The following is a 16,525-nucleotide window of genomic DNA, read 5'->3' on the forward strand; positions in this document are numbered from 1 at the left end:
ACAGGTGAGGGCCGCTAGTTTGTTGCCTTACTTGTGGTTGCCGCTGGCAACATTAGGAATGTGGCAGTAGAGCAGCTGGAGCTGGTTGCTAGGCTGCTCGCTGTCATAGCAGGCGGTTGTCTCTGGCAACTTGTGTGATAGGTGTGCACTTTCCATGTTTGGTGTGCACGGGGTTGTCTGTGTGTTCATTTCCCCTTTAAGTTGCTGTCTTCCCTTGTCTGGTGTAGGAAGGGTTAATTCCCTTCCTAGTCTGTGAGCACTGGGTGTGTCTGCGTGGGTGTGGCTACATGGGCTATTTAATCTCAGTTGAGACCTGAGTTCTGAGGGGTACTCCAGCCTTGTAGTAAGCTGGAGGCACTCTCCTAGTCCCATATACCATCTGCCAGTGAGGGTCACCCTTGTGGTCATAAATTGTGATTCTATATGTTTATGTGATTTTAGGTTTATGTCTATGTGGTGTCGGTTATCATGGCAGCTATGGTTCTGGGTCCCTGTGTGTTTATGTGTGCTGTGTCCTTTTATGTTTGTGTGTGGACAGCCAGCACTTGTGTCCAGGGATCCAGTCAGTGTGTCTGTGGCAGGTAGAGGTGGAAGTCTTTCACTCTCCTGCCATATCCATAGTCTGTTTATGGTTACATCCCATTGCAGCTCGGCCAGTTTTAGTTCAGGGATCGGCGGAGTGTGAGTAGGGATCCAAGGTTTCTGAGCATGGGCCCTCCTACCTTCAAGGTCGGCTCATGCAGCTAGGAGTTAGGGTCGGATTAGGGATGCGTTAGCAGGTGACCTGCTCCCTTATTCTGTTGTCCTGGCCGTGCAGCAACTAACATCACGTGGCATCGCACGGCTGAGGGTTTTCCCCATCCTCAGCCGTGAAACCTAATGGTTATAGATTCACTTTAAATAATAGCAAGGCAGCAAGTAAGACTGTCATAATATTTGTACATACTAAGAGTTTGTCTCCCACCATAATTCAGTTTATAGGGAGTTGGCTTATAACAGTGTATAAAATGTCTATTAAAAAAAAAAAAAATAACCCCAATACAACAATCAGTCCCAGAGTAACTTAACACAGACTTTGGTTTTAAAACATTTATTGCAAGAGCTAAATGTAATTGCAAATAACGTTGAACTGGCAAAGCAGTAACAAGAATAACTGGTTAGATACGTATTCTGTCATAGTCATCAAACACCCCTCACAAACTGACAAATTACTGCAAAAAGCAATGCACCCTTTCCCCTTTTCACGCCTAAATTGTGGATAAAATTGTGAGTTGCTATACACAAAATATATTTATTTGAAAAAGGAAAACTAAAAGAACCATCCAATTAACAAACTCTTCATAGATGTTTAATTGTGGCATAAGGTTATTTTTCAGTAAGGACTTTTGCATGCTATTTATTTGCTTAAATTGTCTGTCATGCCTTAACTAAAACTTTGATAAAAATGTTCCAGTTTATGTCTACGTGCAACTGAGATTCTATGAACATCAGAATTCACTTTTGGCTAAACAGTGATATGATTATTTTTTCCTTGCCAGGCATAAACCAATTATGTTAACAAACATTTAACAACATAAATTGATATCTAACCTTTTGTGCCAATTGGCCTACTAGGAGACTGTCCTCTTATACTATGGAATCACAACACATTTAATATTTTGTGGCTAATGATCTAAGTAAAAACACTTGTGTTATCACAGCACACTAACGACAAAAGGTGCCATGTTAGCAATTAAACTGCTTTAACAACTAGATTAACAACATTAGGGATATAAAACATATTTGTAGTGTATTATGTGTTTGGTTTCCAATTGATTCAATGATTTCATCAAAATTCTTTCCATTATTTTAGATTTGACATAATGTGTAAATGCTTAACTTTAAGGATATATTAATATATTGCCAAGGTACCTCTTTTAGAGAACAATTTAATTGCTAAGTGGCCTTCGTACAGCCCTAGCACACTAAAACAGGATCTCTTATATTTTAACACAAGTGTTTTGAGTTATTATATGTTAGACATAAAACACTGAAACATTCAACACTTGAAGAAAAACATAAGATAACAGAAAAAATACTGCAGAATGCAACCTTGACACAAAATTTTGCTACAGTATATAAGTGAATTTTATAAGTACACAAAATTGTTAGTAGTAACTTGCTTCTATTTACAGGTATTTGAACACTGAATGACGTACAAGTGTCCACTAACATTATTAATAGCACAATAGGTTTCATCTTTAAAGATTTAGCTGGTTTCTTTTGAAGTATGATGTCAAGTATAACTGTTCCAGCACATATCGACAACAACAAGAGCACAATTTATCTAATTTGATATGCTTCTTAACTACAACAATCCACACTGAATTCTGTCTTTTCCCTATTCCTATAGCTTTACAGCAAGATATCTCCTGCAGTCTGTAGCAGCAGTCCAGGGTAAAAAGAAATATAAAAAAAAGGAAAATAAGAAAGAAAATATAACAAGTTTTCAATTCCATTCACCAAAGTAATCACAAATGTAGAAATATATTTATTCACACATAGTAGAACACCATATTATCAATGGTGCCAACACAAAAGTATGCATATTTTTGTTATATGTCGCATAGTTCTAGGGGTCTACTCAGTACTTGAAGCTCTGAATACACAATTATAGCAAACCTAGTTTGGCTAAAGTCACTGGTCCAAAAAAGACATGTTTTATAGTTGCTGCTCTTTTGGGCTATCCAGAGCACCTGAGACTTGCTTGTAGGACTTTAAATTCGCCAAAGGAATGTCACTCATATGATTTCCGCTTGTCAATTGTCCATCAGTACTGCCATATTGGTTTCGGTCATTAAACTGGTTTTTGTTGCTGTCTTCTTTCCATGCTTTTGTCAGTGTATGTCCATTTACCAATTTGTCCTTTTTCAGCCAATCTTTTTGAGGTGCAAATGTGGAAAGAGGTGATTTTGGTTGCTGGTAAGAACCCAAACTTGCCGGCATCCAGCAATTATCAGAGTGGCCCAGAACCAGGCATTCTTGGGTACACATTTCCGTGGCTTCAGCTAATCCTCTAGGTCCAAGAGGTCCATCTGTGTGAAAGACAAAGTAAAACATATGATATACCAATATATGCAACAAATTTAATAAAATAAATTTTTTCATCATTTGGGCTAGGTTAAGCATTTTTTATCTTTATTTTCTAAATTGAATGAATAACAAACCTTAATGTATGATTCTTATATTGAAAAGAAATTTCATTATGCCACACATTTGGTTCTATTAAGGGCTCTTTCACATGAGCGTGTCCCTTTCCAGAATCACGCTCCTTGTGAGAGGGGAGTTGTGCGTCCTGGACTTAGGAAGCACACAGCATTATCATGATTGATAATTCTGTGTATCTCTGCGTGACCTTTCTGTAACAGAATCATACCGGCAGCTTTATATCAGTATGGTTCTGTTACAGAAAGGTCATGCAGAGGCACACAGCATTATCCAGAGCATTCTATCCTTCTCTCACATGGAGCGTGATTCCCACAAGGGACACACTTGATTGAAATATATCTAAGGGTCTATTCACACACCGGATCCACAGAACACGGACACCGGCAATATGCGTTCCGCATTTTGCGGACTGCACATTGCCGGCACTATAATAGAATATGCCTAATCTTGTCCACAATTGCGGACAAGAATAGGGCATGTTCTATTTTTTTCGGAAACGGAAATGCGGACCTGGAATAGGTCTGCAATTTTGTTCTGCAAAATGCGGAACAGAATTGTGGACGTGTGAATGTGTGATAGAATATAATTTATATTTTTTATTTTTTTATGTTATGTACATTCCATTAACTATTTACCATAAAGTGAACCTGTCAATTCTGCTATCTTATTTAGTAACTACTTGCATTTCCCATTAAATAAAAAAATGGGATGAATTAAAAATAAATAAAAAATTTGAATGAATTGCAGTCTGCAATAATGGTGCCACATATTTATATCCATAATGGCATATTTGTAGGTTTATGCAGATTTTGATGCAGACTAAATTTTTCTGTGAATTACAGGAAATTTTAAACAATCAAAAACATTTTTTTTAGCAGCAACACAAATGAAAATTCTTTAGAGTAGATACATGTAAACTTCCTTAAAACCTAATTTTTGGGCAGAAAATTGTCCTAAGTAAAAAGGGGATTTGCTGTCAGCTGCATACAAATGAAAACTGTATGGGAAAGAATGATTAGATAATGATCAGATGTCCCCATACTCATCATGATTAACACATGTAAACAACACTTAATAAGCACCAATCAATATCTATATCTTAAGCCTCATGCAGACATCCGTAGAACACGGTCTGTGAGATACCCGACTGGCATTGCAGGAACGCACGGCGGCAGAGCAACCAATGACGCTCACAGACCATGTTCCATGGACATCTACATGAGGCTTTAGACTGACATTTGATTTTAAAAAATAAATAAGAATAATAACAACAATAAATATCCAAACTAGTAAAACAGCTAAACTAGTAAAACAAAAATAAAAATTAGATATGTGTGTATATATATATATATATATATATATAAAAAATATATATATATATTTTTTTACTATTTAATTTTTTATTATATGTTTATATTTTTATTTTATTTTAAGTAATTCTGAGTTAGCTCAGGACTCTCATTGTTTAACCAGAGCAGAGAGTGACCAAAAATCATCTTTCATTCTGCTAAATACTAATAATCTTCATTTATATGGCTCCAACACATTCTGCAGTGCTTAAAAATCATGGGGTCATGTACAGAACAGAATCATAAATAACAGCATCAAACAAGTCAACAATAAAATAAGAAGAATGAGAGCCCTTAGAACTTACAATCTATGAGGAAATGGGGTGACATAGCAGGGGGCATGTTTTGTGCCATGGTCCAGATAGGGGAGTAAATATAAGGCTGCATGAGCCAGTCACAAGCCAATATCTGTAGTGCTGGCCTGGAGTGCATAGGGTGAGATGGAAACTGATGGATCAGGTTCAGACGAATAATTCTAAAGTGTGTGTGTGTGTGTGTGTGTGTGTGTGTGTGTGTGTGGGTGGGGGGGTGGGGGGGGGTGAATGTAGGAGAGTTAGATCAGGGGATGTGATAGGCTAACCTAAAAAGATATGTTTTTAGGAAGTACCTAAAACTGTATATGTTGACAGGATTGAGAGGATTGGATTATGATGGATGTCACAAATAAGGAAATAGACTTAGGGGGTGCAGTACTGTGGAGAGCTTTGTGGGTAAGAATGAGGACTTTAAATTGAACTCAGTATTCAGTGGGTAACTAGTGCAATGACTGACACTGGGTCGAGGTATCGGAGTAGCGGTTAAACTGATAGATAAGCCTGGCTGCTGTGTTCAGGATAGATTGAAGACGGGAGAGTCTGGTGAAGGAAGGCCAATACTAAACCCAGAACACCCATTCATCATCCACAGCCTATCAGTCTCAATAGAAACATAGCAGAATATTAATTTCCCATGTGGTAGAGGAGAAAATAAATTAATAACTATCTACCAGGCTCCTACATAAACTACAGTTTCTGTACTGTATGCCCTGCATAGCAAGCAACTCTTTTAGTAATAACAAATTGTCCAATTGAACAGCCCTTTGAGGTGTTATCTTGCTTTATTCAGCATTTAAATGTCTGGTTAAGCAACCTGAAATGTTATCTGTGTTTCAGACACCAACCTGTTAATTACATGTAACATATAAGCTGCATGTAACCAAAGACTTGTCTCTCAATGTCAATGAAACTGAAGAACCATTTGTGAGTGACAGATGCTCAGGGATTCTGCAGTTTAACACAGGACACTAAGTGATGATTTACAGGGCATATTTTAGAACTGGGCTTCTTTGTTCAGTTTGTTTGAACCAGTTTTTGTAGCCACAATCAGGTGTGGAGGATTATTAAAATATATAAAAAAAATGTTATATCTTCTATTTTTTGAATGCACATATTTCACCTTCAAAAAATGCCTAAAAACCTGAACAAAACCTGAACAACTGACAGCATACTTAAAGCATAGCATACATTAATAATACATTAATGCATGACAGGCTTGGTCCTGCATAGATTCTTCTCTAGTGCATTGAAAAAAGAAATAGTGCTACATAAATCAAATATAAAAAAATAATTTCCTGAGGTTTAGAGACCAACTCTAATATACAAAAATACAGAGATTTATCTGTGACATTTAGAAATAATATTAAATTCTTGCAATGCATGCAAAATATGTGAACCATAATAAGCAGTTAAAAGATCTAGTTCACTTTCTACGGAGAGTTCTCTTTTGTGTGTTTTTGTATTTTGTCCATTTACAGGTCTTCTCAGTACTTTAGTTGAGTTTCATTTAGTACTGATTATTTCACATTTGCTATCCCTTTTAAAGCTATTTCCTTTTAAAGCATTACATACTTTTTTGTATATAATACAAAAAAGTACCTTTTATACTCATGTCATCAATTAGGTCTCTACAATTATCACATATAATTAGAGGCGCTAAAACTAATATAATTTATTGGTACTAGTTAAAAAAGGGGGATTGTGTCAAAACACACATGAAAAAAAAAAGTTAAAAATTATATTAATATTAAGGGGAAGAATACACAATAATAATACCTAATGATGTTGCACATCACTTAGGATTAAATAAAGATTTCTTAAGTATCCTGAAACCAAAAATAACCTACAAGATATTATGTATGACCAGTAAGGAGCTATTTCCACAAAGTTTATGCTGCTGCTTCATTTAAGAAGACTCCAAAAGGCAGTTCAGCATATGATTAGCCTTTGTGTGTGAGACGAGCAATGAAGACAAAAAGCTTTAATAGATCAACCCCTTACATGTAAAAAAAACTACTGATCAATAAAGCATGAATAGGAAATATGATCTTTAAGTCCAAATGGGTGGACTGTATTCAGCCTAAATGTCCACTGGGCTTCTTTCTGAAGGACACAATGGTCAAAATTGACCCCCCCCCCCCCACCTGGGAGACGGTCTCATAATCTCTATTCCCTGAAATGAAATAGATTGCACGTCGCCAGTATGATGTGAATTAACATGACGTGCAATTGGGGTATCCACATTTTTCCTAATGTCGTTTAAACGTTCCTCAATTCTCCTGCGAAATTCCCAGATCATTTTACCGACATATTGTAAGCCAGACATACAAGTGGCCAGATAGACCAGGCCAGAGAATCTACAATTGACAAAGCATCGGATGTTAAAGGATTTCAAAGTGACTACACTAATAAAGTTGCACTCAATTTGATAGCATCACATACTACACAGCCACTGCACCGAAAAGTGCCTCGCACGGGATTTGTTGACCATGTATTAGAGCTCGAGGTCTGAAAAAAACTATGACCCAAATGGTCCTTTAACTTTCGTCCTCTACGGTAGGTAATAGTTGGATAATCCCCTACAAGATGTTCAATGTCAGTATAATTTTTTAGGACACTCTACGCAAAATGTCCCTTATCGGTCCATTAGCCGCATCAAAAGTCGCTATTAAATGAATCTGATTATCCATTTGTTTGTCTCTGGGATTGAGAAGAGATTCTCGTGTATATGCCAAAGAATGCTGGTATGCTGATGCAAGAATCTTCTGAGTATATTCACGTCTAAGGAACCTTTTCCCGAGATCCCTGGCTTTTGTTTTTAAATCTGAGACTGAGGAGCAGTTACGATGTACATAGAGATACTGCCCCTTTGGAAACCCTCTCTTGAAAGGGAGAGGATGGCAGCTATCCCAATGTAATAAACTGTTTGGCACTGTTTTTTTTACGGAACAAGCTAGTGTGAATTTTGCCATCATCGGTTTTCATAGTAGCAAGGTTGAATTGTAATTTGAGTTGAATTAATCTCTGATGTAAAAAAGAGACCACATTTATTAATGTTCAGGACCTTGACAAACTCGAGCAACACCATTAGGTATTATTATTGTGTATTCTTCCCCTTAATAGATAACTCTAGTGTCCAGTCAGCAGCCTTCTTGCGCTGTTATTTGCAATCCCTATAATTATCTGGGCTTTTATCGCACGCTTCTATTTATCATTGACATAGTGTGTCACGTTCCACACTTTGATTCTTCTTGTCCGACCCAAGTATAGTTTACACTGTTTCTGAATTAAGTATATATTAACTATGCACCACTGTATTATGTCGCCTATTGCCTTGCAGCGGCAAAGTAAATTGACGGCTTGCTAATGCTACTGCTGGCTTGCTATTGTCTCTTTCCCCATTCCTGTTTGTAGTTAGTTTCCACTACGTCTCCTGCCAATGTCATCCTTTTATTGTTTATTCGTCAGGGAGGATGGTGGACTTACAGTATGCAGAGTTGGAGACACAAAGTGTTAAGGAGTTTCCTCACGTTCGTATCCCATTGGCTGCGCGTCTTTCTGCCTCCCAGGGGCGTGTCTTAACTCCATTTATATGCCGACGGTTTGCACAGCCGCCACAGTGGCGGTTACGCTGTTGCACAACACCAGTGTGGCAGCGTCTGTTATTGTCTCCACTACATGCTCTTGTATCTTGCTTAATGAATTGCTCCTGATGAGTCTGCTGTGATGAAACTTGTTGAGCCCTAGATGCCGCATGTGGGAGCGATAGTTAGTGGTGGGTAGCAAGTTAGGGGTTCTGAGAGGCTTCTTTTGAGCTGGTGACTAATCCTAATCGCAAAATCATTATAAAGATGCACAAAAGGTCAGATCTTTCCAGCTGGTAAAACTCCAGCATATGTGGGACATTGACCATTTGGTCTCTCAGACTCGTTTATGTATTTAATTATATGCACACCTCCTACCCGGCTCATTTTATTGCACTAACTATTCGACTTGGTTAGGGCTCATTCACACTTGCGGCAGGACGGATCCGGCAGGCTGGCCTCCCTGTCGGATCCGTCCTTCCGCTGTTTCGCTGTATCGCCGGAACCGCCGCTCCGTCCCTATTGACTATAATGGGGACAGGGGCTGAGCTCCGGCGCAGCACGGCGGTGCGCGGCGAAAGCCGCCGGACTAAAAAGTCGGGCATGCAGGACTTTTTAGTCCGGCGGCTTTTGCCGTGCACCGCCGTGCTGCGCCGGAGCTCAGCCCCCATCCCCATTATAGTCAATGGGGATGGAGCGGCGGTCCGGCGGCTCGGCGAAACAGCGGAAGGACGGATACGACAGGGAGACCAGCCTGCCGGATCCGTCCTGCCGCAAGTGTGAAGGAGCCCTAAGACACATAAAAAATCCACTCACGGTATAAGGCAGAATTGTCTGATGAGTGCATTTTTTAAGTTTTTTTTTTTTCATGTGTGTTGTGACACCATCCCAGTTTTTAACTAATTCCAATAAAGTATATACGTTTTAGCACCTCCAATTGTCTTTGATAGTAGTTATAGTTGAGACTTTCACCATCATAAATTTCTTAGAGCAGTGATTTTTTTATGTTTCTACAATATTATAAAAGTTTAAAAGTTCTACAATTTTTAGCAATTCAGAAATCAAGTCATTCCGCATGTTCTACATTTGATGTAATTAATAAAATGGCTTTATTTTTATTCAATAGTTAAATTAAAAATAAAGGATTTATTTCTACCTGGTATCCCTATACAAGGGCTACAGTAATAATAAGTAGAGTAGTGGAGAAGATTATAACACAACACAGATACCGTCAATGCAAGGACAGCATGACTTTGGGCCTACAGGTACATTGCTTGCTGACAGGATAATAAGGATTACAGTGAGAAGCAGTAAATTTAAATATCAAGTACTACTAAAGAGAAAGATATGTGGAATTAATTGCTAGCTAAGCTGTAAAAGAAGGTTTAGCTAAGTCAAATGGAGTCTAATAGGAAGAAAATTGAAATTACCTGTTGCATTATATATAATACGTAAAGTATTGAAAAGGAGTTTTAAAAGATTTCTTTGGTGAAAAACTGTAAGAATTTGTATAATGCACTAGGTTAATAGAAGTTTACACTATTATATATAGCCTTCTACAGACTTTTGTAAACATATTTCATGATATTTGCTATGCAAATGTACACTATGAAGATATGTTGTCTATGATATACTGTATTTTGTCCAAATAGTGTGACTACTAAGATGGCTGAAGATCTGAGTAATATGATTGGTAATTCTCTGGTGGTAGGATTAAACAGTATGAGGATTTGTCAAATTCCACTGGCACATCTTTAGATGACATTAAACAACCATACAGGAAGGAGTCAACTGATTTGTTTCAACATCTAATGTCCTTAAGGACTTTGAAATCTAAAAATAAAAAATAAAAAATAAATGTTTAGGATCATCTATTATTTAGGTTTCAAAGGGAGGAATATGCATGCAGGCCATAAATAAATCAAATTAGTCACATGGATATCAATCCATAAGCTATTCTGTTATTAAAGGGGTTCAACAGAAATTTTAAAAAAATGGAAATACTTAAATATATTTACAAATACCAATCATTACTTAGAATGGCTTGTTTTGTGTAGGGAGCAATCATTAGGAGAAATAAAATGGCCGCCGTGCTATCAGTACACACAAAACCTGTCCTAATCACACATCAGGACAAGTTACTTCACCACAATGAGCCATAGTGCTGCCTCATCCTCCTCTCATGATCCTGAATACAGGTGAATTTTTGTGGGAGATGATGAGGAGACATGAGGAGACATGAAAGGAGGTTGAGGTGTGACTGATGAGCAGCAGCAATTGTTTACAGTCTCCATTACCACAGCAACACATTACCACAGCCTGTCCTGTCCATCCTCTATGTAATTCATGTCTCCTCATGAACTAAATTCCCCAGAGATTCAGCTAAAGTTATTATCCTCTGTATTCAGGATCATAATTCCTGACAAGTAGAGAGAAGGAGGAGGAGGAGGCAGCTCTTTACCTCAGTGTTATAAAGTAATTTGTCCTCATATGTGATCAGGACAGGTTTTGTGCAAACTAATGGCACAATGACCATTTTGTTTCTCCTGATTGCGCCCCAGACAAAACAAGCATTTATAAATAATGAAAGGTATTTGAGACTATATTTATAATAAAGTAATATTTAAGTATTTTCATTTTCTTAATTCCCGGAGAACCCCCTTAAGTTTTATTCAATAAGGATTAGTGTTGATCGAGCACCAAAGTGCTTGTGTGCTTGGGTTGAACACTTTGCGAAGCGCGGGTGTTCTACCAAGCACACAAACATAATGTAAGTCAATGGGAGAACCCCAGGCACCCCCTGCTCTGAAGAGGGGAGGGTGTCAGGACTCTAGTTCGGCTTAGGAGTCCCTGCTCTGACTCCATATATAGCTATGTCCATATATGAAGTCAGTGCTTGGGGACACCCCAGTGTTTTTCAATCTAATTTAGCCTGTATTTCAGACAAGTTTCTGCCAGGATTCAAACTCACAATCTTCTGTATTAGAGGCAGGGCACTTAACCACTCAGCTATAATAGGTGCATTGCCAGTTACTTTAAAAAAAATGAAATAAAATATGAGACTTCTACTGTACTGTACTTCTACTGAGACCTATACAATAGAAGTCAATGTTTTTTTTTTTTTTTTGGGTATGCAGCTATATATTGTAGAGGTTAAAGTTCTGCGCTATGATGCAGAAGCCTGTCACATTTTCAGAAATAGAGGCTAAACTTTATATATATATATATATATATATATATATATATATATATATATATGTATTAATTATGGATTTTGACTATGTTAATTGTTTGCACTATTTATGTATGACACTGTGCACATGTTATTCAGCTGGACAAAAGCTCCATAGAGAGAGACTGAAACGTTGCTGCTAGATGGGTTAATAAACCATCCACTTTTTTCATCACAATCTTCTGGAGTGCTGCCTTCTTTTCTTCTATATACTCTTTTGGGACCTTGGTTGCAGGCCCCTGAAAGGATTTGCACCTGGTTTTATGTGTGCTGCTTTCTTCTTTATATATATACAGGTCCTTCTAAAAAAATTAGCATATTGTGATAAAGTTCATTATTTTCTGTAATGTACTGATAAACATTAGATTTTCATATATTTTAGATTCATTACACACCAACTGAAGTAGTTCAAGCCTTTTATTGTTTTAATATTGATGATTTTGGCATACAGCTCATGAAAACCCAAAATTCCTATCTAAAAAAAATGAGCATATCATGAAAAGGTTCTCTAAACGAGCTATTAACCTAATAATCTGAATCAACTAATTAACTCTAAACACCTTCAAAAGATTCCTGAGGCTTTTAAAAACTCCCAGCCTGGTTCATTACTCAAAACGGCAATCATGGGTAAGACTGCCGACCTGACTGCTGTCCAGAAGGCCATCATTGACACCCTCAAGCAAGAGGGTAAGACACAGAAAGAAATTTCTGAACGAATAGGCTGTTCCCAGAGTGCTGTATCAAGGCACCTCAGTGGGAAGTCTGTGGGAAGGAAAAAGTGTGGCAGAAAACGCTGCACAACGAGATGAGGTGACCAGACCCTGAGGAAGATTGTGGAGAAGGACCGATTCCAGACCTTGGGGGACCTGCGGAAGCAGTGGACTGTCTGGAGTACAAACATCCAGAGCCACCGTGTACAGGCGTGTGCAGGAAATGGGCTACAGGTGCCGCATTCCCCAGGTCAAGCCACTTTTGAACCAGAAACAACTGCAGAAGCGCCAGACCTGGGCTACAGAGAAGCAGCACTGGACTGATGCTCAGTGGTCCAAAGTACTTTTTTCGGATGAAAGCAAATTTTGCATGTCATTCAGAAATCAAGGTGCCAGAGTTTCGAGGAAGACTGGGGAGAGGGAAATGCCAAAATGCCTGAAGTCCAGTGTCAAGTACCCACAGTCAGTAATGGTCTGGGGTGCCATGTCAGCTGCTGGTGTTGGTCCACTGTGTTTTATCAAGGGCAGGGTCAATGCAGCTAGCTATCAGGAGATTTTCAGCACGACCTGGCACCTGCTCACAGTGCCAAAACCACTGGTAAATGGTTTACTGACCATGGTATTACTGTGCTCAATTGGCCTGCCAACTCTCCTGACCTGAACCCCATAGAGAATCTGCTGTGGGATATTGGGAAAAGAAAGTTGAGAGATGCAAGACCCAACACTCTGGATGAGCTTAAGGCCGCTATCGAAGCATCCTGGGCCTCCATAACACCTCAGCAGTGCCACAGGCTTATTGCCTCCATGCCAGGCCAGGCATGGAGTCAGGCAAGCTCAAGTTGCAGGTGGATGCAGGATTCCGTGCTGTGCCTCATGGATACGGCGTCCCGGAACTGGAATTGCGCATGTCTGTGTGCACCCTGGGTAGATCATCCTGAATTATGTTTGGCCTTATACATTATTCTGTACTTGCATTCAAGCGTTTTTTCATTTTGTCTATGACATGAGGGTCATGTGATGTATCAACACGTGACCGCTCCTTCAGTGACGTCACGGACATGCGCAATTCCAGTTCCGGGACGCCGTATCCATGAGGCACAGCACGGAATCCTGCATCCACCTGCAACTTGAGCTTGCCTGACTCCATGCCTGGCCCTCCCACAGTGTCACATACACAGGTGACAATTATTCACTACTGATTGTCACTTGTTTGTAATAAGTATATATTTTATGTATCGATGACCTCGTATGTCTGAGTCATATGTATCTATGTATTTGATTGCATTGTCTCTCGGATATGATGTCCGGATATATTCACATGAAATGTTTTGTATTCTATTTTTCACTATTTTGCTTAAGTATCACTTATGTATGTTAATTTGACACGACCATATAAAAACTCACAGTTGTATTTGATGCATTGCTTGAAAATGGTCCCAGCAAGCGGACCGAAACGTCGCTGCTTGGGTGAATAAAGGATCCCACCAATTTTTCACCATCGGATGTGCTGCGGTGTGCTTATTTTCCTTGTTATTTGACACTTTGGTCGAGTGTCGACGTCGCTGGCACCCACCACTCGCTACAAGGTATGCTGCCCTGAACTCCCGTCATATATATATATATATATATATATATATTTAGCCTTATTATATTTACACATATTATTATATATTTAGAATATATAATATATTATAATGAATATATATATATATATATATATATATATATATATATTGAAGAAAATCCAGCGGGAGCACCAATGGGTGCAAAATCCACAAGGGCAGTGGCAATGCCCCAATAATATGGCTTGAGAAAAATAGGACTGCACTCCGGATAAAAGTGAAAAATAAGTGGAACTTTATTCACCCATGATATGGCAACTTTGCGACGTTTCGGCTCACAAGAGCCTTCTTCCAGCATAGAAACAGTGAAAATGACAACATATAAAGGCATGTCTAAAGTGACTAACCAATCATACTGTGATTACAATCATTAATAAATTAAATACATATGATGCATATAAACAAAGTGCATGTGCATAAAGTGACATGTGCTTAAGAGATCCGTATCACAAGAACCATGTCCCTGCGTGTCGATCACATAAATATATAATAAAGTGTAAAATAAAGTGAGTAAGTATATCAGATGGAGATCGTAGAAATCGCACCTCTCGATGAAATGGCGTCCGCATACACCATCGTGTTTCCTTGACGGAAAGGAATGGAGACGCTCAAGGAAACACGATGGTGTATGCGGATGCCATTTCATCGAGAGGTGTGATTTCTACGATCTCCATCTGATATACTTACTCACTTTATTTTACACTTTATTATATATTTATGTGATCGACACGCAGGGACATGGTTCTTGTGATACGGATCTCTTAAGCACATGTCACTTTATGCACATGCACTTTGTTTATATGCATCATATGTATTTAATTTATTCATGATTGTAATCACAGTATGATTGGTTAGTCACTTTAGACATGCCTTTATATGTCATCATTTTCACTGTTTCTATGCTGGAAGAAGGCTCTTGTGAGCCGAAACGTCGCAAAGTTGCCATATCATGGGTGAATAAAGTTCCACTTATTTTTCACTTTTATCCGGAGTGCAGTCCTATTTTTCTCAAGATATATATATATATATATATATATATATATATAAATATATATATACATAAAAACGAAGAAAGGACAGCACTCCGGGTAAAAAAGTAGTGGTCTTTAATCACCCATGTGGATGGCAACGTTTCAGCTCAAACAAGAGCTGAAACATTGCCAAACAAGAACTGAAACGTTGCCATCCACATGGGTGATTAAAGACCACTACTTTTTACCCGGAGTGCTGTCCTTTCTTCGTTTTTGTTCATTTGGGGTAAGCAGCTACATCCTTGGACCTAGCACCCATATTGTCTGCATCTGGTGCCGCCATTATTTCCTTTTAATATATATATATATATATATATATATATATATATATATATATATATATATTATGGCTAAAACATCAGTAGTAGTTTCACACATATTATGCATTCATATATTTTAGAAGTATGATTTTATCTATCTAGTGAGGAATATGGATAATTATTTACTGTCAGTCATGTTCCCACACCAACCATCTGCTGAAAGGTAGCAGAAGTAGTGAACTCCACAGGAGAGCTCTGCTTCAAATCCAAGTCATATGACAGAGAACCTCTAGCAGCCCACAAATTGTTTACAATTTGTCACCTCCATTCAGCCAGCCAGGAACCCAGCTTATGGAACAAGAAAAACCTCTCTGCTGGGGCTCTAGGCCATGCCCTAGTTCAATGAACATTATCAGACATCCTGGAACCAGTGGTTGATAAGGAAATATGAATCGCCCGTCCATCACAGGCATAAACCAGATACATATTTGTGTCCCTGTGGCCACGATGAACAGGTTTGTGGTCATAGCTTGGCGGTGGGATGCCAGGGAGGAGAAATACACATATCTCCCCACAGAAACCAAATAGTGGTACCATGCTTGGACTCTACTTGTAGCTGGAACACAGGCAGGTCTGTTGGTCCCAGAACCATCTCCATGTGACCTTGTTTTTCTCTGAAGAGAGGTCAAATTGTGCTGTATGTTTAGAGGGACCTACAACCAGCTGACATCACTGCTTCCCATGTGATCATAGCTAAGAACTCATCACAACTCAAAGGACTTCTTTACTTGGTTAACTGACTTTTGTTCTGCTTAACCCTGTTTGTACCACACCATCTGTGTTTGCAACCTCAGACCACTGTATATATTTTTTGAGTTTATAGTGTTATTTCTTCTTTATATATACAGTACAGACCAAAGGTTTGGACACACCTCATTCAAAGAGTTTTCTTTATTTTCATGACTATAAAAATTGTAGATTCACACTGAAGGCATCAAAACTATGAATTAACACATGTGGAATTATATACATAACAAAAAAAAGTGTGAAACAACTGAAAATATGTCATATTCTAGGTTCTTCAAAGTAGCCACCTTTTGCTTTGATTACTGCTTTGCACACTCTTGGCATTCTCTTGATCAGCTTCAAGAGGTAGTCACCTGAAATGGTTTTCACTTCACTGGTGTGCCCTGTCAGGTTTAATAAGTGGGATGTC

General features: G+C 38.5%; 1 protein-coding gene across 1 annotated transcript in view; it reads right to left on the bottom strand.

Annotated features, from left to right (window-relative positions):
• Positions 1–2,700: 2,700 nt before the first annotated feature.
• LOC122931446 (protocadherin-9-like) overlaps positions 2,701–16,525 on the bottom strand; it is a 680,287-nt gene continuing 666,462 nt past the window's right edge. Inside the window, exon 3 of the mRNA XM_044285517.1 lies at positions 2,701–3,074. Within this exon, the coding sequence (XP_044141452.1) occupies positions 2,701–3,074 (374 nt within the window). The remainder of the gene's footprint in view (positions 3,075–16,525) is intronic.

Source organism: Bufo gargarizans, chromosome 3 (genome assembly GCF_014858855.1).
Source record: "Bufo gargarizans isolate SCDJY-AF-19 chromosome 3, ASM1485885v1, whole genome shotgun sequence".
Taxonomy (NCBI): Eukaryota; Metazoa; Chordata; class Amphibia; order Anura; family Bufonidae; genus Bufo; species Bufo gargarizans.